General features: G+C 34.6%; 1 protein-coding gene across 3 annotated transcripts in view; it reads right to left on the bottom strand.

Moving 5' to 3' along the window:
• Positions 1-24,210, bottom strand: part of TRPC4 (transient receptor potential cation channel subfamily C member 4) — a 212,787-nt gene that overhangs the window by 28,079 nt on the left and 160,498 nt on the right. For all 3 annotated transcript variants that reach the window (XM_032294519.1, XM_032294521.1, XM_032294522.1), the window contains 2 exons: positions 12,086-12,225; positions 1,268-1,581 (listed from right to left, as the gene is read on the bottom strand). In XM_032294519.1, the coding sequence (XP_032150410.1) occupies positions 1,268-1,581; positions 12,086-12,225 (454 nt within the window). The remainder of the gene's footprint in view (positions 1-1,267; positions 1,582-12,085; positions 12,226-24,210) is intronic.

Below are 24,210 nucleotides of genomic sequence, written 5' to 3' on the forward strand. Positions count from 1 at the left end.
GTCTGAGTGAGAGGTGAGAAAACAAGATGTCTTATGTAAGCTTCTTTTAGGGTTAGTTGGACAAAGGAATGAGAGAAACAGAAGTAGTAGCTAATGGGCTGCAGTGAGCCAAGAGCGCACCATTGCACTGCTGGGCAACAGATCGAGATTTCGTTAAAAAAAAAAAAAAATGAAATGACTGAGGGAAGCTGAAAGAATTTTGTGTTTAAGATCCACGGTTGTATAAAATCTATTTCTGAAACTAATGAGGTATCAATGGCTAAGATTTAAAAATTATGTGCAAAAACAAAGATGATGAATTATTAAAATGAAGCTTTAAATATTGGGGCTAAGATGAAACAGATGTAGAATTAACACAACAAAAGCATTTTAGCTGTAAGTGATTTTGTTTATGTGAGATTATTGATTTTCTCTAACTTGAGAAATTACCATCCTCTCATAGGATACACAATTCTATGGCTCACGAATAACGTATGACTTTTAAAGTCATCTACAAAATGACAGTGTATTCACACATGCTTACGGTGCAGAGGAAAATCACTTCTCTTATTAATTCATCTGCTTAGTAACCATCTGTTTGTCACAGTTAAAAAGAAAAAGGAAAGATATAGAGAGGAATAGCCTGAGAGTGTGTGACCATCAAGATGCGCTGTTAGCAAACCCGTTATGAATATTACTGAGAGCTGACAATACACACTGCCTATGGCTCGTTCAGGTGTAAGGGCACAGAGAGTTTTGTGTGCATGACAATAGTGGCTAGATTAATCTTGGATTTCCATTTGCACTATTTTTAGATGGTTACATTTTTGTGTAGGCAACTAGAGAATGAAAGAGATACATGAATGGACTTCATGCATCATGGTACCTGGGAAACAAATGAGGAAACATTGAAACCTACTTGAATTTTCCAACATGAGTGATTTTACATATGTTCTATCTTTTAATGTACTTGTAAGCTTTCATAGTACATAGGTTACCTTTTTTATTGTACATCTAAAAAAATAGTAACTATTGCTTTCTTTGTCATGAAGTCATTTAGAAGAAAAGATGATTTTACTAAAACTAAAAATAAATGTGCCAGGTATTCTTTTTCCCGTCAGAAGTTTTCATTTCTATTCAAAGCCACGTTAATTCTGTTTTCTGCCTTAACCATAATTTTAATTCCCCATTTTCTTTACAACCATTTGTCGTAGGTTTTTCAAGTTCGTGATGTGGTGCACCCTAAATGCTGTACAACATTACCAGTAGAAATGTCTATTAGACTTACGTTGAAAATGCATTATTCTGCTTTTCACATCGTATGCCTTTGCAGGTTAACCCTTTCGTTTCTTCATAATAGAAGTACAATTGATTCAGGCCATTTGCAAATGCTAGCAACACAAGGCAGTATATGAATAGAAACTTCAAAATGTCCAGGAGCATTCTTCCCAGAGATATTTGCAGAGGTCCCAGGTGAGAATTTGCAGTAAACAATGAGATCAGACGCAGAGAACTGAAGATGTTTGCAATAGCAAATAAAGCCTCTGCCACCAGAGTGGGATGCCACATGTCCCATGATTCTCGTGGATTAAGGGCACTGTACTGGAGAAAACAGAGAAACAAAGGGAAAGTTAAACAAACACACGCATATAAATATGTCAAGGTCAGAGTGCTTTTCCAGGTTGACCCAGCACAATCACCTACTGCCAGGAAGCTCATGTCATTTATGATGCTAGCAGTGATATTAATCCACACAAAAATAAGGGTTTACTAAATTATAACTTATGAACTGTAATCGAGTGGCCTCCAGGTCTGTCCTTATCAAGGGTAGTTTTTGTTAGCATGTTAATTACATGAGTCTTTTAATTTTCTAATAGAACTGTTTTTAAAAAGAAAAGGATAATGTTATATCCAGAAAAAGAAACGCTATCTGAGTTTATATCACGGAAAGGTATAAATATGACGGCAAAGAAAACTACATCATAAAGGAAAACTATTAAATTTTGAACAAAATAATTGATGACCTTGTTTATGATTTTTGAACACACTTGCCAGTTTTGGAGAATACATGTAGGTTACAAATTACATATGAATGAGTAGATGTAGTGGTCTGTTGCTATGGAAACAGAAATAACCAACATGGGCAAAAACCATCAGTGCTTCCTTTCTGCTATGTCCTAAATGTAAATACAACCTAACTTAGAAATCATCCCAGAAGTCATTGAATTGCTAATTTTTTACATTTGATATGTAGGAGATATAACATTTATCTGAACATTCTTTAAGTATGTAAAATATGTGATTTGAGAAAAAAATTGGTACTTTAAACTTTGACAAGCAATTATTTAAGAAGCAAGCAGATTAATTAAAATGTCGGATTTGAATTATCCTGATATGGAAACATATAAAGAACAAAATAAAATTTAACTGTGTACTATCAAGGTAAATTTGTATCCTTTTAAAAAAGGGTCAAGTATGCTCTTTGAAATATTGTAGTATGAAAATCTGCGATTAAATCTGTATTTGAACTGAACAATAAATTATTTGCTTCCTACACATCACTGAAAAATATGTCTAGATAACCAAGGTATTTTTCCAATGGAAAGAAAGTTAGTGGAACTCTGAGTCCCATAGAATATTTTCATTCTTTTAATAACACATTTTACATCAAAGACCTTTACAGATGTGAATCAATTAATTCTCCTTGAAACTCATAGATAGTACTTTTTAAATCTCTCTGGGAAGAAAATGCATTATAGGCTCCTGATCTTATTCAGCACTCAGACTCTTGCTTGACTGGCAGTGTAAAACAATCAAGTTTGAACTAGAAGAAAATTATTTTCTATTTTTAAATCCCGATAAATGTTCTTGAACATTCCCACACATAGCTTCCGCATAAAATAGCTAATTACTGAAGATGTCGAAAAAAAGTTAAGATGTTTTTCTCATTCATTATGACAAATATCAGAGTGAAACTTGGATACTAAACACTACCTAATTCTCTCCTTTTAGTCTTGCTATGTATGATGTCACCTTTTCCTTTAAAGACCAACATCACATTTTCCTTCCTTTCCTCACTTCTCTCTTAAAAGACACACATATTGAAGTCCATAAATATTGACAGCTGTCCCCCTATGGTTGATAGTTAATGTTATCAACTATAGAATTAGCTCATAAATATTTATAGTTGATAAATATCCCGCTATGTTCATAGCTAATTCTATTTCTCTCTTTTTTTAACCGAATATAGCTTAGGACTACCTTTCAAAACATACAAAAATGAAACAAGAAGTATTCTTAAGAATGCAATCATTTTCTTGAACTTCTTACAACATTTAACATAATGCCCTGAATATCGTGGGTGCTCAAGAAATATTTTCTCCTGTCAAGTATTCATAGTCCAGTGAGGCTGACAGGCACAACTAATGGTAATAAAAATGCTCTAAGAGATTAACACAAAGTGCTGTGGGAATAGAGAAGAGGAAGTGATTAATTCTGTCTGGGGTGTCTGAGGCTAGGAATGGATAGAGATTACATGCTGTCAAAGATGCTGTACATTGCTCTAAGTTTCACATCCAGGTCAGCTGGATGTGGATCCACCATCACGTCATGACTGGGTCAAGCTCTGTTATGGACCTATTGTGAAAAGAGCCCTTCTTGGTAAATTATCTCAGCAAGACTCAAAAAAAAAGAGTTGTAAGAGCAAAGTTTTCCATTTTTACAGATTCTGCCCCAGTATGATTATTCAAGTTGATTTCAGAGTCTAGCACTTGTAGTCGTGGCCAGGAAACAAGGCTACAGGAATATATTCACTTTATGCAAGGTCAAGGCTTTAAGCAAAACATTGCTGGCATCTGGGTTAAAGGATGTTTGAATGGCAAACAACCTTTGGAAGTCAAAGATGGAGACCTCCTGAGAAACTTATGATCATCTTCCCAGAAGCTATGTGCTTACACTCTCAGAATAATAAACCTAGGGACCTTTGCATCCCCAGAGACAATTTATTTACTTTAGAAAGTTAAAGAGTCTTTCTCTTTTCTTCTCCAGGGGAAAGGCAGGCAGCTGGCTCAGCTGCACGGTATGAGTTCTGAAACACATAATTTCCAAGCTCCTCTCCTGTGGTACAAACCCGTGTATACACAGGGTAAGTCTGGCTCTCATTAGGTCCCCCATTGGGGACTGGGGAATGAGGAACAAATGCTAAGTTTGCTATGTAAGTAAATAATTTATCTGTTCTCTGATCCAAAAAACCTCATTTCCTGTCAGGGATTAAGAGGTATAAGTATTAAGTAATTATATCCTGAATTTATTCTTTTTAAGTTTTGCTTTTTGAAATTTTTATCCTGTCCTTCACATATACATTTTCTTCAGTTTTTAACTATAGTCATCATTTAGTAAAGTGATTTTTATAATTCTTAAAACTGTACCATCCTTTGAATTTGTAAGGAATAATTGTAACTCTTCAATCAGTCAATGAATTTTCCATACCTATTATTAGGAATTAGAATATTGATTTGAATTTTAAAAAATTTCTTTGGCTCTGCTGGTTAAGAGCAATTCTACCCTCACTTTTCATCTTTGCATGTTTGTCTTTGAGTGGCCTCTTCTCAGTCTCCTTTGGAAGTTCCTCGATCTCATCTGCCCCTTAAAAGTTGAGTTCATTTTTTGGCCGGGTGCAGTGGCTCATGCCCGTTATCAGCACTTTGGGAGGCCGAGGCAGGTGGATCAGGAGGTCAGGGGATCGAGACCATCCTAGCCAGCATGGTGAAATCTCATCTCTACTAAAATAGAAAAAATTAGCCGGGTGTGATGGCACACATCTGCAGTCCCAGCTACTTGGGAGGGAGGCTGAGTGGGAATCGCCTGAACCCGGGAGACAGAAATTTCAGTGAGCTGAGATCATGCCACTGCACTCCAGCCTGGCATCAGAGCAAGACTCCATCTCAAAAAACAAACGAACAAACAAAAACACACAAACAAAGTTGAGCTCACTTTTTAAGCCTCCTCTCTTCTCATTCCACTCATTCTGCCTGGATGTTTTCCAGGATTTCAACTCTCAATGATTATTCTCAACTATACATCTCCAGCTGAGATTACATGGCTCTTTTCACAATAGGTCCATAACAGAGCTTGACCCAGTCATGACGTGATGGTGGATCCACATCCAGCTGACCTGGATGTGAAACTTAGAGCAATGTACAGCATCTTTGACAACATGTAATCTCGCCTAACAGTCCTATTCTGCATTGTACTGTCTGGTTGACTTTTCCACTTCTATATCTCACAGACAACTCAAACTCACATACCAAAAGTGTAACTCATCACCTTTGCATCCTCAGACTCTTTCTCCATTTACCTCTTCTGATCTGATGAATGGCAATAGGTCACCAAGTCAGAATTTGAGGTTCACCCTGGAATCTCTTATTCCCAAATCCCAGCATCATCTAAACCCAAATCTTACGTAGTAGGTTACTTCCTTCTTTTCATCAGTACCCTCACTATTTTAAAATAATACTTATTTCTCAGATATAACTATAGCACCTTCCTCATTGTTCTCCCTGCCTTATCTCCTCAATCATCTATGTATCTCCTCCAGAATCTTTTAAAGGAGTCAATCAGACCATGTCACATATGATTTAATATACTTCAATCTCAGCATTGTCCTTGAGATGACCTTCTGATTATTCAACATGCTACATAAAGCCTCTGTGTTTCTACATCTTTTAAAGATTTAACTGCCATTTGACTCTAATTAGACACATAATGTTTTGGCTCAAACTTTCAATACTGGCAATTCTTCAAATTAGTCACACATTCTTACCAAAATGCTTTTCCATGAGCATTGTACCTTTTTTTCTAGAATGAATTTAAGTTCCAATTATTTGTTATTTATTCATCAAGTATACATGAGTGTGCCTGTTCTGTGTCAGGCACTATCTTCAGGGTTCACGGTAATGATCAAGGAAGATGCCATATAGGCTTACGACATGGTGAAGTCATACATTAATCAAGCCATGCTAATCCTTTACTCTGACTGCTGATGAGTGGACACAAGGATCCTGCTGATCAGAGTTGGCAGCTCCGTGCTATAAAGTCATCCTTGAGAAAGAAATCAAGAGCTACTCTAAACACACATAGGTTTTCCAGATCATTAATTCCTGTATTCCTCCTCTCAATTATTTGTTTTCAGTCTGTACCTACCCTAGTTTGGTTTTGTCTCAATTCTTTATTTCTATTCAGTTTTATTTTAAAGAGAATTGCTCATTTTGCAGATCTATATAAAAGAAAGGTACCTTTGGATTTCTTGTCAGATTCTTATGCAGGGAGGTTTGTCTAAGGCATTTTTAGGTGCTGGACATCTAGTAGAGTGCTTTATATGTAATAGGAACTCAAAAAGCACTCTAGGGAGAAGAATTATAGACATATTCAAAAGCAAAGTGGTTAGGGAATATGGATTATTTTTATAAATGTATCTTGACACAAATGTAACACAGAGGGCTTGGGAACAGTGAGATGAATATGAGGATGAGATGAGTTGGAGCCGAGTCATGAAGAGTTTAGCAGAAGTGTTAAGAGAGAAAGATGAATTGAATCATAACATTGGATAAGAAGTTTATTGAGTATAGGAAAATATGTTAGTTTATCTTTATATCCTCTATAGTCCCTGATGCATACTTGTGAATGTCAAGTAATAAATAGAAATGAGTACAAATTAAATTAACATGAAACAAAAATATTGGTCAATGAGACTAAATAGAAAACACATGTTGGTTTTAATATATGCTTTACATGGCGAAATCTTATCTCTTTTCAAAAATTTATCAGATAATTAAGTAGTGAAAGACCAAAAAGATGAGTGTTTTTATCAGGAAGCCATATTATTTTCTCTTCAAGTACATAATTCTGATTAAACAACTAACATTCAAATCACTATAGCTCTTTGCCATAAAACTAAAGAATATCTTAGACAATTCCACACTTTGGGGAGTAGACTAAAGTTACATCATCATTAAAATGAAAACAACATTTTCCCCCTTTCTAGTTAATAATAGATGAAATCTATGAGACATGCAGTTAGAACTGTTTAGAAGAATGGTACTATAAAGAAAAGGCACAATGATGGTTAAAACAAATCTTCTTATTCATAAAAATTTTGATTTTTGAAAATATTATTTCAATTACACAGTGAAAAATGTATTAAAACCTAATCAATTCTGCCAAACGGTTGAAGATAAACACGAGAAGTGTTACATATAGAAAAGGGGCTGGATAATATTTAGAAATAAACCAGACCTAATGAAACTAAAGTAACATTTTATACTTGTGGCCCCCAGGCATCAGCAAGCTCCAGATTAATTAATACTTCATACATAGTGAAAAGAGAAAATGATTGACAAACTTTCCTCTAGAGGATTAGGAGCAAATTAAAAAAAATTTATAACCCACAAGTTTTAAAATACTAATGAATCAGGTTAGTAAAGAAAATCCCACAAAACTTTGCAAGTAAAACGAATAAAATTGAAGTCATACATATTTTATGCTCTGTCTTTACACATTATAATACTGCTGCATTGTATATAAAAAAAAAGAGGAAATACTGAGTTTTTATATTAGGTTCTATTCTATGGCATTAAATGTTTATTGATTTAATCTTCACCAACATTTTATTATATTTGACTATTATTTTTGTTTTACAGCAGAGAAATTTGAGGCATAGATTAAATAACTTGCTCCAAATCACATAGGTAGGGAGTGATGTAAGTCATAGTCACGGCAGTTCCATGGCCTCGGTTAGAAGGGCTGTTCTGTGTGTGTTTTAAAGAACGATCTTTCCTCCAAGTAGATGAAGTGCAAAAGTATGAACGTCATGAACTGAATTGCATCTCCCCAAATGGAGTCTCAAAGTGTGATGGTATTTGGAGATGGTGTTTTTGGGAAATAATTAGGTTTAGATGAGGTGATGAGGATGGGTTTTCATAATGAGATTAGTGTCCATATAAGGAGACACACCAAAGTATGCATTCTCTCCCAACCCCTTACATCTTACCCCAACCATGTGAATGTGACTAACCTTCTATAAGCCAGTGAGAGAGACCTCACTAGAAACCAACCATGCTTGATCTCAGGCTTCCAGTCTCTAGAATTGCAAGAAATAAATTTCTGTTGTTTAAGCTACCCAGTCTATGGTATTCTATTGTGACAAGCCTAGGTGACTAATACAATGGATAAATTAAACAAGCGTGGCCCCAATGCCAGATGTATTCTAAAAGGTTCTCTTTCTGAAAAGAACAATTATATCAAGGTTTCCTTTTTTTGTAGGATGATACAGTTTTTTTGGTCCTGTTCAATGACTTGACCAAAACGACCTACGAATGGACTTTGTTCCTGTTCAGGAATCCTCAAAGGGGAGGTAGAACCTAAACAATCCCAGCAGAGGTCCTAATTATAACACTGGTAACACCGTCTGAAGCAAAATAGGTGAATCTAGTGTTACTAGGGAGAATTATTAGCATGATTTCATCTACCTTATATTTCATAATTAATAAATCACTTATCTTCCAGGTCTTACTACCTAAATTTGTTCAAGTCCAATATTTTATCATCTTCTCCTATGTTCACTGCTGTATTTCAGGCAATCATCATCACTTGAACCATTCCCTGCATAAATGTCATAAATGGATCATTATAATTTACAGGGTAAAATTCAAGTTTGATAGCAATATGTGGAAAATCCTTCTCACTTTCTCCCTGCACACATTTTTCGAATCATGCAAAAGAGACATTGAACTCTGCTTGTTAAACACTCTGACTTTTGCGTATTGTGCCTTTTCTGTCTTGAATGCTCATGCTTGTTCATGATCATGAAACATATCTACTTGTACTACCCCCTGTATAATTCCATGCCATTACAGAAAAGTTCAGTTCCTTCTCTGATGCTACAGTAGCTCCTGTTATAGACCTTACTACATCTTAAGATCCTTGTTTATATGCAATTATCTTTCATCTATCTGACTGTGACCCACTTGAAGGCAAGAGCTACTTCTTGGGTGGATTTGCATTATCAGAAACCAGATCAAAAGCTGTTTCTTAGCGTGCTCCAATAAATGCCTATTGATTTAATTAACTTCTTGATTCACATAATCATTGTTTGCTGTATCTACATCAGACTCTATTTTTGGGCAAATAACATACCTATTCTGAAAATAATAATTTATAAGTTATTACAAATTAGCATGAAAAAAATTGAATGATAGAACAAATGTAAGGTAAGGAATGTCAAATCAAGAAGTCAGAGTGATATCACAGGCCCCGACAGTGAGTACTCTTTTGATTATTATAATCAACTTCAGATAATATAATTGAGACTTCCATTCCATAACTTGCCCCATACCATATAGATTGAACGTGATGGGGACAAGTGTGAATCTAGAGCTCAAATTCCCTTTAAACTAAAATAAAGCAAATGAGGAAACACAGTAAATAACTTACAAAAGGCATGTCTAGTGGACTCATAGTATATGAGGAAGGAAGTAAAGACAAAGAAAAAAAAGAAAATCTAATTTAGTGTGCTTGTTCTGTAACAGGCACTTTAAATACATTGACTCATTTACTTCTCATGCCAACAACATAAGGTAGAAAATTTTATTTCATGGATGAGACAAATAGTGAAGAAACAGACTCAAGGTCACTAAACCCAACTAGTAAGTGACTGAGGAAAGGGGCACAAAAATGTGAAATCCACAGTGCATGCCAATGAATACATGCACCCAACTCAAACACACACATTGTGCTAAGTGCAAATCCTTAAGAAAGGACATATCATAATTTATATTTCCAACTAAAGCTGAACTCCTATGACCGTATATTAACAAACGATGTATTTTTTGAAGACTTCCCATTCCTTAGGTCATCTTCCTCTGCAGTAATTGCTGTGCACTTCTCCACATCTCATTTTCCCCCTCTGCCCTCTCCTTTTCATCACCAAGGGTAAGTGTGTTTCATTCTAAACCTAAAGAACAATGTTTAGATTTTAATGGTAAAATCAATTTTGTATGTGTAGAATTTACAACTTTTTAACGAAATAAAATGAAATAAAATCCCTGGTGGCTCACGCCTGTAATCCCAGCACTTTGGGAGGCTGAGGTGGGTGGATCACATGGTCAGGAGTTGGAGAACAGCCTGGCCAACATAGTGAAACCCTGTCTCTACTAAAAAAAATACAAAACACTAGCTGAACATGGTGGCAGGTGCCTGTAATCACAGCTACTCAGGACGCTGAGGCAGGAGAATCACTTGAACCTGGGAGGCCAAGGTTGCAGTGACCTGAGATAGCACCATTGCACTTCAGCTCGGGTGACAAAGCAAGACTCCATCTCAAAACAAAACAAACAAACAAAAAAAATCCCACATCTAAAAGTCTTGAGGCAAAACATCCACAAGTATCCATTAATCTATGTAAGCATACTCACTACATACCAGAGTTCTTATGTTCTTATACATGAAAAAATATATGTACTGTATATAAACACCATGCAAATATAGCTTAGTTTAAACATTGTTTAAATAAATGCATCACAGAAGTTTCTTTTGGATTCAATCTCACAAGTCTCTGAGCTATAGAACAGGTCTGTACAGTGCAATGTTCTTCACAGTATCTTCCTTAGATCAACTGTATCAGTATCAACTGAGAGTTTGTTAGAAGTGCAAATTTGGACCTTGTACTAGTACTCCTAACTTAAAACTGGTGATGGAGAAAAGGAATCTGAGTTTCAGCAAGCCCTCCTCATAATTCTTATCCACTTGGAAATTTGAAAAGAACCACTATTGTGATATAATCCCAGAATTTCATGATGGCATAATTCCACAAAATACTACATATATTACTTTTAGAGGTAGGTCTAAACAACTTTATGTATACATCTAAGGACCATGACAGAAGAAGGGGATTGGAGAGCTAGGCACTTAATCACAGACTGCCCACCTCTGACATAGATGTGTAATCTCCTTTGGTTAAAAGAGTACCTTCTGCTGTCTTAAACTCTTCAAGGTCATTAACCTCAGTGCATTGATAAAATTACCAAATTATGTTTTCATTTTAAAAGATATTTGCTTTCCAAATATTGACAGAAATTACTTTCCCCTAGTATTTTGGTGAGCATTTTAACCAAAAACTATGGCCTTTCCGACTTCAGACAATTTTTATTCTATCGTAACTGAAGGTTGTCTGCAGAAACACAGGCCCTTATTTCAAGAACTAGGCTAAACAAATAAGAGTGATTCTACATGACAGCATTTTCTAGTTCAGATTATTAAATTGAATGTATTATTTATGTAACACCCAATTAGACATTCTTTATTTTTTACCAATTAACTAGTCATTAAAAAAATTGTTTTTTAAAAGAAAGGGAAAAGGAAAAAGGGAAAGGAAAGTCAGTGAAGTAGAGAACATAATCCTTTGGGTTGAAAGAAACCCAATAAAGTACAAAATAATCCCGATTGTCATTACAGAACAAAAATATTTTATGTAAATTATGTGGTTGGATAAGATTGATGTTGTACAAAATCTGGGGGAGTAATGAGTGTGTGAGATTTCAGGCACTGTCATGTTGAATGGGATGAGGAGAAAGAAATTATATTCTGCTCTAATTATATCAAACTGTATTAGTTTATACTGAAATAATAATTTCAATGCCTTGAAAGAGTAATATTTTGATCTTTCCATGATATTTTACCTATTAGTTATAACTGAAAAAAAAAGATTTGGGTTTCCAAAATTTAAACAAGGTTTGAAGTAGAATTTCATTAGAAATATAAAGGATTAGAAACTAGAGTAGTTCCTGTGAATAATTTTGAGACATCAGTCTACTTAGTAGATGGAAGGGAATTGGGTGATAACTTCTACTTATGAAAACTTGTTTTGTGATTTGAGGTTATGCATTTATTTATGTATTTTTATCCCTATATATCTATCAATAAAATCATGAGCTGATGAATATCACATCGAGAAAAAGCTCTAGGTAACTTTATTAATAAAACTGATATCAATTGAAAGTATATCATTAATAATCGGAACTTACGATTTACCAACAACATAAATAATAGTTACCTTTACAAATGCAACAATTTTCAAGGAGATTGTTGCTAAATATAAGGAGTTCATTACAAAGTCCATTAGATTCCACCAATCATGGATGTAATCCTGAAGTCCGCCATCCCACATCTGTTTAATTTCTCCCCATATGAAACCTGCAATTATAGAAAGATTCATTATTAGTATGATTTCAAAACAACGACTAAAAAAGTAATACACGATTTAACAATTATAGATCTTGAAGATGCAAGAGGCCACATTGTTCACTAGAGGCAACATCTATTTTTATAGGTAATAATATTGAGTCCCAGCTGGAGTTTCAGATACCAAGCTAATTCTAGAAGATGTTTAGGGTAGCCTCATTTTCCTTAATCTATTTGATATGTTCACAAGGAAAAATAGTTTTTGAATTATACTGTAACTCCTTTTTAACTATATATACATATGTATATATAGTTATATATATATATATATACATATATATATATATATATATATCGGAAAATAACATTTTCTTAAAAGCAAATATCCTGACATGTATTTTTATCCTAAGTCTAAATGATTCAAAGATCATGAAAAACAGTGTATCTAGCAATCAAAACTGGTTTCAGACAATGAGTGGAGTTCCTTGTTGTGTTTCTTTAAGCAATTAGTGCCTTCAGATACCCGACTTTAGTCTTGAGAAATAATGGTTATAGCATTTGCGATAATTCATTGAAAGACTTTATATGTAGCAATAGCTTTAAAGCTATATCCAGAAAAAAAAATTCAATTTTTAATAGGAAATGATTTATTTTCAAATTCTATGAAGAAATTATAAAATATCAGTATAGGTTATTATTTTCATGATCCTATTAAAATTTTATAATTCCATATTTACAGCCTAATGATGAGATATAAAAATATCTAGATTTGATAAATATTAAAAGGGTGACTATGATGTCATAACTATGTTAACACAAGGAAACAATGAGACTTCTTTAAGATAATAGTCTGAGACATAAAACGTAGAGTTGAAAATCTGCTGAGGATGTAGAAAGTTGGAAAAGTATTATCCCTACACTGACTATAAAAATTAAAACTTTTCAAGCATGCATCAGGGAGACGACAAATCAAGGAATCTAAACTTTAAATATAAGCATGTTCCTTAAAGGAACCATGCTGTGAACCTTGGTTCACCTGTGGCAGAGTACACAAGGAAGAGACACTGGCACCATCCAAGAAACTAGGCTGACTGTGAGGTAGCAGGAGAGACTAGGATCCCTGGGAGCCACAGTTACAAGGAAAAGTTTTACTCTCTTGCATGCTCTTCCTCATGGACCCTATTCACAGCTCAAGAGAAATATTATAATTCAAGCCTGGGGGAGAAAAGAGGATGCTTCTGTGGGAGAAGCACAGGGTCCTATCCTGGCTTCTCTCCCCTAAGGAGCAAAACTTCAGTCTTGTGGAAGAGACAGAAAGCACTCCTGGGCCTCATGTTTACAGCAATACCATTAGAGCAGGGGCAGAAAACTCTCTCCTGTACATAAGCTGCAGTTTGACTGCCATGAAAAGGAAGGCATAGGTCATGGGGAAAGCTTCATCCCTAGCACTCAGACATAGGCCTGCCTAAGTCTGACCCTGGATGAGGACATCAGAGAGTTTTCCTGCCCCTGATCACTAGGCCAACAAACACCAGGTAACAATCAGAAGCTGACAACCCCTGGAGGAAGGGCCTCTGAGGCACAGGTGTACAGGGAAGGATAAAAGCTGTGGGTAGAGAAGGAACACTGAGAATAATCTTCTTTTCCATACTAGGCTGAGGTATATGATACACTGAAACTGAATGTAGCAACAACAAAACCCACACTCAACTCAGCTCCTGACTGTGTTGCCTCCAACCACTACACTAACATAGAAGAGAAGAGGCATGTACATTTTCAGGCATAAAGGCTGTGTACTTCTGTTGCTTGTCTTCTGCATAGGTGGAATGAATAGCTTTGCAAAACACACATACACATTAGTACCCACACTCACTAAACCATGATGCATCATATTCAAACCATCAAAAACAAAAGATAAAGAAAAAATATTGAAAGCAGCCAAGAAAAAAAAGAGACATGGAAGAAAGGTAAGACTGACAGCAAACTTCTGGTATAAAAATATGCAAGACAATGAAGTAACATCTTTAAAGTGCTGAAAGAAAAAAAATAAAAGTTAACCCAGAATCCTATATGGAGCAGAAATAGCTCTAATAAATACTTACAAAAGGCTTTTTCTTCAAACAATCAAAATCTGAGACAATTTATTGCTGTCAGACCCACAGTATAAGACATACTAAAAGGATATTTTTAAGGCAGAAGGTGTATAATATTGGACAGAAAGTTACATTTATTTTTAAAAAGGAAGATTTATGTCCATAAATGTGTGTATATATGTATATATAATAAAATATATATATTTATTTTTATTAAAAAATTTCCTACCATGTATTTACTGCCTAAGTAAAAACAGCAGCAATGTATTATAGTTTTTAACATATGTAAAAGTAAAATGTATAATGATATTGGCACAGAAGATGAGAGAGGGGAATTACAAGCCTGCCATCATTAGTTTCTTACACTATACACAAAGCAGAACAATATTTTTTGAAGTTAGAATGTAATAAATTAATATTTTGTTATATTCTAACGTCAAAAAATATTATTCTTTTAAATATTTTTAAATATATGAATAGAGAGCCATAAATGTAAACAGTAAGTGTTACACAAATATTTAATTCAATAACAGGCAAAAAGAAAAAAATGCAATGAAGAATAGATGGAAAAAATAGGAAAGAACAATAGCAATAGGGGTAGATTTCCAGTTTATCCATATCATAATTATACTGAATGAAATGTATGATCTAAACACACTAATGAAAATACAGAGATGATCATACAGGAAAAAAGCACTAAAACAATAACTAAAAGAAAGCTCCTGTGACTACATTAATATAAAAGTAGATGTGTTTCAGAAGAAGCAATGTTGCTAGGTATATAGAGGAATATAACATAAAGATAGAAAGGCCAATTTGCTGAGAAGATATAAAAATTCTATATCTGCTTACAGTTAACAAAATAATCCTATAATACAAGATGCCATAACTATTAAAACTGAAATAAAAAACAAAGAAAAGTACAGCTATAATTGGAGGGTTCAGCGTTCCCCTCTCTGTAACCAACAGAACCAGTAGACAGAAATTTAGTAATGATATAGAAGACCTGTACAACACCATCAGCAATATGGCAACAGCAGAATACACATTTCTTTCATGTGCACAGGGAACATTCACCAAGATAGACCATAGTGTGGGCTGGAAAACAAACCTCAACACATTTTATATTAGTTAAAATTACTAAGTTTGTTCTATGACCACAACACAAATAAACAACTAATCAGTAATTAAATGTATCTAGAAAATCCCCAAATATTTTTTCAATTAAACAATATAGTTCCGTTATCTTCCAGCTCAAATAGGAATTCATAAGACTAGTTAAAAATATTTTAAAATGATAGAAAATGAAGATACAACCAAAAACTCTTTGTGAGGCATCTAAAGCAGTGCTTAGAGGAAATGTATAGCTTCAAATGCTTTATTAAAAAAGAATAAGGGGTTCAAGTCAGTGATTTCACCTTTAATTAAGACACTATAAAAAGAAGAGCAAGTTTAAACCAAAACAAGCAGAAAGAAGAAAATAACAAAGATAACAAAAAATAAAATCTGAAACATAAAATGAAAGAAAAATCAATGAAAACAAAATGTAATTTTTTGAAGTGTTTAATAAAATTGATAAAACGCTAGCCAGAATGATTAACAAAAAAAGATGATATAAAAGATCAATATCAAAAATTAAAGAAGGAACATCAATATAGATCTTATAGATATTGTAAGATATTGATCTTACAGTTATTCATTCTAGAATAACTGGATGGTCATACATTTCACAACTTAAGCTTTTTTCCCTGAGACATAAACTTCTGCACTCACTCAAGAGGACATAAAGCCACCTGAATAGTCCTATATTTATTAAAGAAAATGAATTTATAGCTAATATCCTGCCAACAGCAACAAAAACAATTCAGGTCTAGTTAATTTCATGGTGTGTTCAACCAAACATATCAAGAAAAAGTAACACCAGTGCTAATCAAACTCTCACAACGATACAACAGTAAGAAACATTTAAGAGTCAAGTATTAGCCTGATAAATAATCTTAAAAGACAAAACAAGATAAATAATCTTTAAAGACAAAACTCTTTAAAACTACACACCAATAGCCCTCACGAATATGCACAAAAATCCTCAATAAATAGCAGTGAATAAACGTTAGCAATATATGAAAAAATAATAAATCATGACCAAGTAATGTTTTTTCCAGGGAATGAAAAGTTTCAATATTTAAAGTCGATCAGCGTAATTTATCCCATCAACAGATTTTTGAAAAAATATGATCATTTCAAGATGCAGTATAAGCATTTGACAAAATTTAACATCCCTTCATAATAAAAACTTTCAGTAAAGTATGAATAAAAGGGAAAATTCTCAATTTGATAAAGGACATTTATAAAAAGTTATAACTACTTGTTCTGTAAAGGAACAGAGAACAAATAATGTAGGCTTTGTAATTAATAAATGGGCGTGATTGTGTTCCAGTGAAACTATTTAAAAACTGGCAAGCAGTCTGATATCAGGACCATAGTTTGCTGCCTCCTGTGGTGGTGATTATATGACTGTATGTGTTTGTCAACATTTTATATCTCTGCACTCAGCTCCAAAGAGTTACTCTTATAACTTAATTTGAATGTAGCAAAATTTATGAAATTGATATTGAGAAATGAATATAGGAATACTTAAAAATAATTAAAAATATTATTTTAATACATTGATTACTGGTGATACATGAGTAATTATATATTTATTTTAGATTTTCTGTATGTCTGAAAATTTTCGAAATAAAAGCATAGTAGATATGATATTCTATCATTAATTGGTGAAAATTAACAACGACTATTTAAAATTATCAATAAAACTGTTTTTGCATTTTGTTATATTCAAATTTATAACTCATGAGAGCTGATTTCAGATGAATTAACTATAGTGTATTTTTTTAAGTTGGCTGTAGAGAACTATTTTTTCTAAATTTGGCATTTATATCCTAATTTCTTCTTTTAGTCTTCTTTCACAATTAAATCTCTACCGAGAAGTCAGATAGAATTGGGAAATAATTGGGAAAATAATATTTACTATCTCCGTATTGGAGAAGGGAGGTTATCAGAACCGAGTAAGATATGATGCCTGCACTGGGTTTTAGAGCTGGTGGGAAACATAGAATTTAAAATATCCAACGACAAAGAATGTATCCAACACACTTTTTTCCACGCCTAAGGTGCTTTCTCCTACTTACCTGGCTACAAACAGAATTCAATGCACAGTCACAGCCTGCATGAGAAAACTAAGGCCCAAAGAGTCAGTGTAAACTATAATGTGATGCCACTAGTTAATGAAGAAACCAGGACCGGATCAGAATCTCCTAAATGCAGTGTACTTGGACAACATTTTCTCATTCTCGAGAATGTACAATGTTGCTTATTTGTTTTGTCTTGCTTGACACTGCCAACTCCCAGATATAAGATACGTGCATGGAATCTTTGATTTAACAAATGCATTTCAAGTTAATTTTTCACCAGAAGGCATAGTGATAACAGCTAGTCCATGTTAGGTGAGCAAGTGACCAAACTCAACACAACTATCAATCAGCTTTAGAATCTTAGCTTAGCCTCTCTCGGTTTCAGTTCACTTCAAAAAACAGAGGTTTGGATTACATGACTTTTACAAAGTATGATTTTATCCTAATTGCATACATTGCATACACTGACAAAGACTGCTTCTTCCTGTTAGGATTGTGACAATTTACTAAAAGCAGTCATTGCAATTGCTGCCATGAGAGATGAAAAACCGTACAAGAGGGCACAGACTTGCTCTAGTCTGCCCTACAAAGCAGAAATTGGATCTTTGATAAGAAAAGTATAGAAAGACAGCTTCTAGCCAAATGTAAGGAAGAAGATTCTGGCAATTAGAGTTTCTCTAAAACTGGAATGGATTACCCTGAGACATAGAGATTCCAATCCAGATGTTGTCGTTAAGCAAGAAATTCTAGCAGTGAGTGGAGACTGATCTATGTAATCTGTAAAGTTCATTCCAACTTAATGAATTTGTGCTTCAGTTGCTTTCAAATTTGTATGCATCATGAAATAAAATACCTTTTAAAGTACTTGCTAACCAGAGCATTTATATTTCATTATGTTTTACAGATAAACTTCATTATCTTTATACCTACTAAACTGGAAAGTCAAATGTGATTATTAGCAGTCACCAAAATAGTTAAATTCAAATATTTTGTGGGTGTTTATGTAGAGGAAGAAAGGCACAGAGCTACGTGCTTCAGATGAGAGAATGAAGGCTTGGAAAGGAGGTATAAAGAAGTTATGAGCTCAGTACAAGTCAACATTTTATCTCAACTTCCTTCATAGCTGAGCAGACTCTGTTCTCATTTGATGACTTAAAGGAGATGAAACTTCAACTGGAAGTTTAGACTAGATGACCTCTAAGGTTTCCTAAGAAGACTAATAAACAAAACTTGCAATTCTGATACATTACAGTTCCTCTGGAGTTCAACGAGGAGACATTAAATCTGATTTTCTCTACCACCCAAAATCTTCACTTCCAATCTTTGAAAGGCACAATTGTGTGGGAAAAACAGAGATCCTGATAAAACTGGGAATTCATGCCATCATTTTTTTTAAACTTGAGCTGTAAATAAGACTGCCAATCAATGTCTGTTGGGTAATGTGTTGGGATCTTTTTTACTTTTTTTTTAAGTTCCAGATTGAAATATACTTCTTACAGCTCTAGTCACCACATACCTGTCAGATGGCTGTGGACTTCTATTTGTTATGGGCATGGTAGCAAAATGGCCAGTTTCATTTATTCTAGCAGCATTCACTGGATTTTTGAAGAAATAAGCCTTTACAAAAACTAGAGGATGCTATTAACTACATGAAAAATGAATTCAGATAGTAAACCATCCATGGTAACTAAAAAGCCTGAGGAGAACGAAGATTAAGAGAGTTTCAGTCACAAAATGTTTGTCCTGTTCTCACAATGGGAACATTTCAAAATTGCTCTTTGCTGTTTATAAACAGATGACATGATTTCTCAGAGTCGTGGTGGAGGCCTAAACACAAGCATTGATGTCAGGACTGTGGGGACCAACAAAGGAAAGATCACAGAGCAAATGAGTCAGAGAACTTCCTTTCAGAAATATTTGCAGATGTCCGGAAGTTTTTACTATGTTTTTATACCTTTCCCATAACAGTTTTCACTCAGAGTTATTTGAGTGTTCTATTATATCCTGAAAAGCTGGCTGTGAGGACGAGATGGGGTAGGCAATGCTCAGGTGCCACATTTAACAGCACCAATTACATGTGACAAATGTGTAACTCTGCAAACAGATCTCTTGTCATGCCCCTTCTTGCTGTCAGTACTTACACGGATAGTAAACAACCCCAAACAAAAAGCAAGTCACCTTTAAGGCAACCTCCAGGGGTCTGTTATTTAAGTCCCACGCCTGTTGGGGACCTGGCTTTGGAAGTCTCTTCATAGAACACAGAGCTTTATGCTGTGTTATCAAAACAATGAAGATAAAAGAACACAAAAATATCCTCCCTGCTGGAGTTATGTATTGTTTTGTTTTTGGATTTTCAAATCAGGGAATACAAAAGTAGTCTCTCGTCAAAACTCTGCTTCTGTTCAAAGAGAAATTTAAAGGAGTTCTTTTATTCATTGGAGACCCACTTTTTCTGGCACCCCTAAGAGGCATTTAGTTAAGGGGCAGCTCCTGTTCTCAGTATTAGGCTTAAAACTCAAACAAAGATGAAGACAAGGACCCCAAGTATCCGCTTTCTGAAATAAGCTTACAGAAAACTGTAGCAAAACTTTTCCTTCCAAGGTCTACTAGGAGGCATCAGAACCATATCTGTTCCCAACTACCTAGCACTCCACTTCCATGATCTATAACAGAGGTAGACCTGGGAGGAGAGATGGCGAGAGAGCCATGGTCAGGGAGTGCAGGGGTTTTGTTTTGTTTTTGTTGTCGTTATTTTTTAGAGACAGAGTCTCACCCTGTTTGCCAGGCTGCAGTGCAGTGGTGCATGATAGCTCACTGCATCTTCAAACTCCTGAGCTCAAGCAATGCTCCCACCTCAGCCTCCTGGGTAGAGTAGCAAGGACTAGAGACACATGCTATCAAGCGCAGCTATCTTTTTACTTTCTGAAGAAAGAATAGAAATCTTGCTATGTTGGCCAGGCTGGTATTGAACTCCTGGTATCAAACAATTCTCCCACCTTGGCCTCCGAAAGTGATTGGATTACAGATGTCACCCCTTGGCCAGGACGGTGCAGTTTTTGTGCTAAAAGTGAATACCAGAAGGAGAGGTAAGAATGCTTCCTCACTAATATTACTGCCTCCCTAAGTCAAGTAAGGGAGACTCCAAGAAAATCCCTCATAAATTCTGGGAATTTCTACCAGGAGGAACCATTACCTCACCCCTGCTGGGGCATCTGGTTGGGCAGTTGGCTTGCTCATCTCCCTCTCGGTCCAGCTCATCACAGAAAATACAAAAACAGTGGAGTCTGGCAATAGGGTAGCCAAGGGCAGTCTGACCTTCTGTCTTCTAAGGTGATAAGGGTCTGCGATGCTGTTGTGAGGTAAGTGCATATTACAAGAAAAGGCTGGGTTTGAGCCTTCTTGCCATGACTCAAGACGGATTTGTTAGGGTTCCAGGACCCCATTAGGGACTGACTGCTGGGTACAGGAGTGGAGGGACTGGAAGATGCCTGGCAGAGTTGAATCTCTGACTCAGAGAACTATGGAGTGTGGAGGCACAACTGGGTCCTCAAAGAACAGCCATGCACCCCTCAAGAGTCAGCATCACGCAGGTGGCTCAGTAATAGCCAGAGAGGCAGGACAGCCAATCAAGAAAGAGCTCTGACCAGGGCGTCTGATAAGTCAGGACATTTAACTTTTCCATCACTCATCTTCCCTAAAGCAACAGGAATGAGGAAACATCAAGCGTCTGTGTCCCACCTTGCATTCCAGTGTTGGAGTTAAAGGATGTGCAAGAGATGGACAATTCCAGATCCTTCAAGCCATGGGTCGGGCCTTTATAGGGAAGAGAAGATCTTTAAGCTGATTATAAAATTTGAGTTTTAAACTGAACATAGCTTACTTTTAAATAACTTGAAATTTCAGAAAATTTATGATAGCTGATAGTGGTATCATTTGGAAACAAGGAAAGCATATTTGATATAAGATGGCCAAGGACAGTGGTAGAAAGAAGTAAAACCTTTTCATGTTTAGATTCAAATATGTTGAGGATCCTTAATAAAACCATATATGAGTATGAAATTTGACTTCCAGAATTGTTTCTCAGTCTTTAATGTTTAAAATACTTCTGGAATTTCTAAATCAGTCAACCCTACTCTGAATTTGTCATAGGAATCTACAGTAATTATAATTTTAGTCAGCAGACCATACTTCACGCAACACCGACATCAAGAGACAGTGAATGTTAAATATTCTTAGTTGGAAGACATCTAAATATGCTTAAACCACTATGGGTTTTGACACCATTATTTTAACATTTTGAGAAAAAAAAAAACTAGGAATCTATAATTAAGGAAGTACACATTTTTAAGTTTACCAGGAAAGGATGCCATGTTAGTTTCAGAGTCAGAGTGAAGTGTAGAACTTTAGAATTCCAGATCATCTGATAGCTTCTGACCTAAAAATAGTTACTTAAAAATCAAGTGAGACATTTTATCAGTGCAGAAGCATTCTTTTTATAGGATTCTAATTTAATTTAAAATTTTCCATGAAAACTAAGAAATAAAATGCTTAGGTAGATAGGAAGACAATTAATAAATATTTCTCCAATTCCTGGTTTGTTACCTTTTCAATAAGCAGCAGTAGTTGCCCAATATGTAGTTTTGAGTAAGTGAATGTTAATCTTTTCATGATGAAAATTACCACCTTCCACTTAATAAAAAATCTTGAACATTTTAAAAATAAATATGCACAAATGATATATATATATATATATATATATATATATATATATATATATATATAAAGATTTTCCTGAGTACCCCTTACACACACACTCTCTCACACACTCACAGACAAATTTTTAAAAATAATAATGACCTTGAAGCAAATAAATTTAACTCTAGGATACGGCAACTAAAACATGGAAAGCAAAAAAGGAAACAGCTCTATATCACATCAAAGGACTTATTCTTTCTTTCTCAGAATGGATTGCTTCTTTTAGTGCTAGAAAGCCACACATAATATGTTTTAGATTAGAAACAAGGCAGTGATGATATTGGTGGTGATGTGAGGGTGGTGGTAGTGATGCTTGGTATGTTAGTAAACATAATATTCAATAGTAAATCATATCAAATGTGCATCTTAAAGAGCACTATGCCTTTTGTGAAGCATAAACCGTGGTCCATTCAGATTTCATCTGTGTAAAAATCTAAGCCGGCAAATAGAAGCGAAGAAGTCTTAAGTATGAAGACATGTTCTGAGCTGTTTTTGCCTTTTTAAATTCTGCCTCTCACACTTTTGGGTCAGTGTCTCATAAGGGATAAAGAATCTAGCTCTGGACTCACACTGACTGGAATTTGAATCTATCACTTTTTGGCTCTGTGATCCCTTGATCCCTGCAAGGAATCTAAATTCTCTAAGCCTATTTCCTCTCTGTGAAATGAGACATTAACATCATTTATATGATTAAATGGAGCAGAGTTGTTGTGAAGTTCAAACAACAGAATGCATTTAAATTATTCAGCATGGTGCCTAACTTTTTAGTTTCTACTATAATTACCATGATTACTACTACTGCTGTTACTCTGTGCTAGTGAAGACTAATTCAAGAATCTCTCTAGTTTTTTTACTTTGACCCTTTCTTTTTTGGTAACTACTGCTTTTTTCCTGTCTTCTCCCTCTTCCCTTGAACCGTCTAAACCATGTTTTCAAATATTCTCTGAAGGCCTGTAAATTTCAATTTTGGTGTATCAAATTTATGCTGCATTGTCATGGCCTAAAGACAGTTCACTCCTCTCCAATAAAGAAATATGTTCAGCATTAGTAGGAGCACACACAATAACTGAAATCTTCATAAATATTTCATTGTTTGAGATGTTACTGTGTTAGTCTTTATAATTCCATGAAGATGATGTTAAAATATTTTTCCCACAGATAAATATTAAAATTAGGATCATATATCACACTGTACTGATTATGATTTCCTCAAAAATTAAAATATCCATTTTAAATTAATAAATGAATATTCTGCAACTTGTGTTTGAGGGTCTGTGTGTATCTGAAGCCAGTTTGAGGAGATTATTGAGCACCATGCCAAAGGAAGAACTGGGGAAAGCGATAGGCTTATTTCTTATAATTTCTTAATATTGTTTGGGGCTGCTTGTGGGGATGGGAAATTCAGTGGTGAGGCTGAAGATATGATCTTAATGACTTTAGACAAAAGATGAAAAAATGGTCACAGGATTCACAGGAAAGGAAGAATTATATATATACACATACAGGCATATATATGTATACATGTACATATATGTATATATGTACCCTGTACTGATTATACATATATGTGGAAAAAACGTAACTGGTTATACATACATGTGTATATATATTAAATATAAATATGTTAAATATAAACGTATTAAATTTCTCATATTCTATTCATTTCATATTCTCAGTACAATATGTTAAAAATATATATACACACACATATATATCCATACATAGTATTATTTGACTCTATGACTATTTATCTAGATGAAAATGTGATCATCAACTTTTCATTCTACATCTTCAATTTGGCAGGCCTTGTTGAAATGTTCAGACTTGTTAATATCAACCTTTTAAAACATAAAAATGTAAAATAAATTATGGAAATGAGAAACCAATCTTGTTTAAAAAGTTGCTAAATAAAGTATACTATAGGCAAGATGTATAATCTGGATATTATGAGCAATTCT

This window comes from Sapajus apella, unplaced genomic scaffold (genome assembly GCF_009761245.1).
Source record: "Sapajus apella isolate SASKATOON/1434 unplaced genomic scaffold, GSC_monkey_1.0 scaffold32, whole genome shotgun sequence".
NCBI lineage: Eukaryota > Metazoa > Chordata > Mammalia > Primates > Cebidae > Sapajus > Sapajus apella.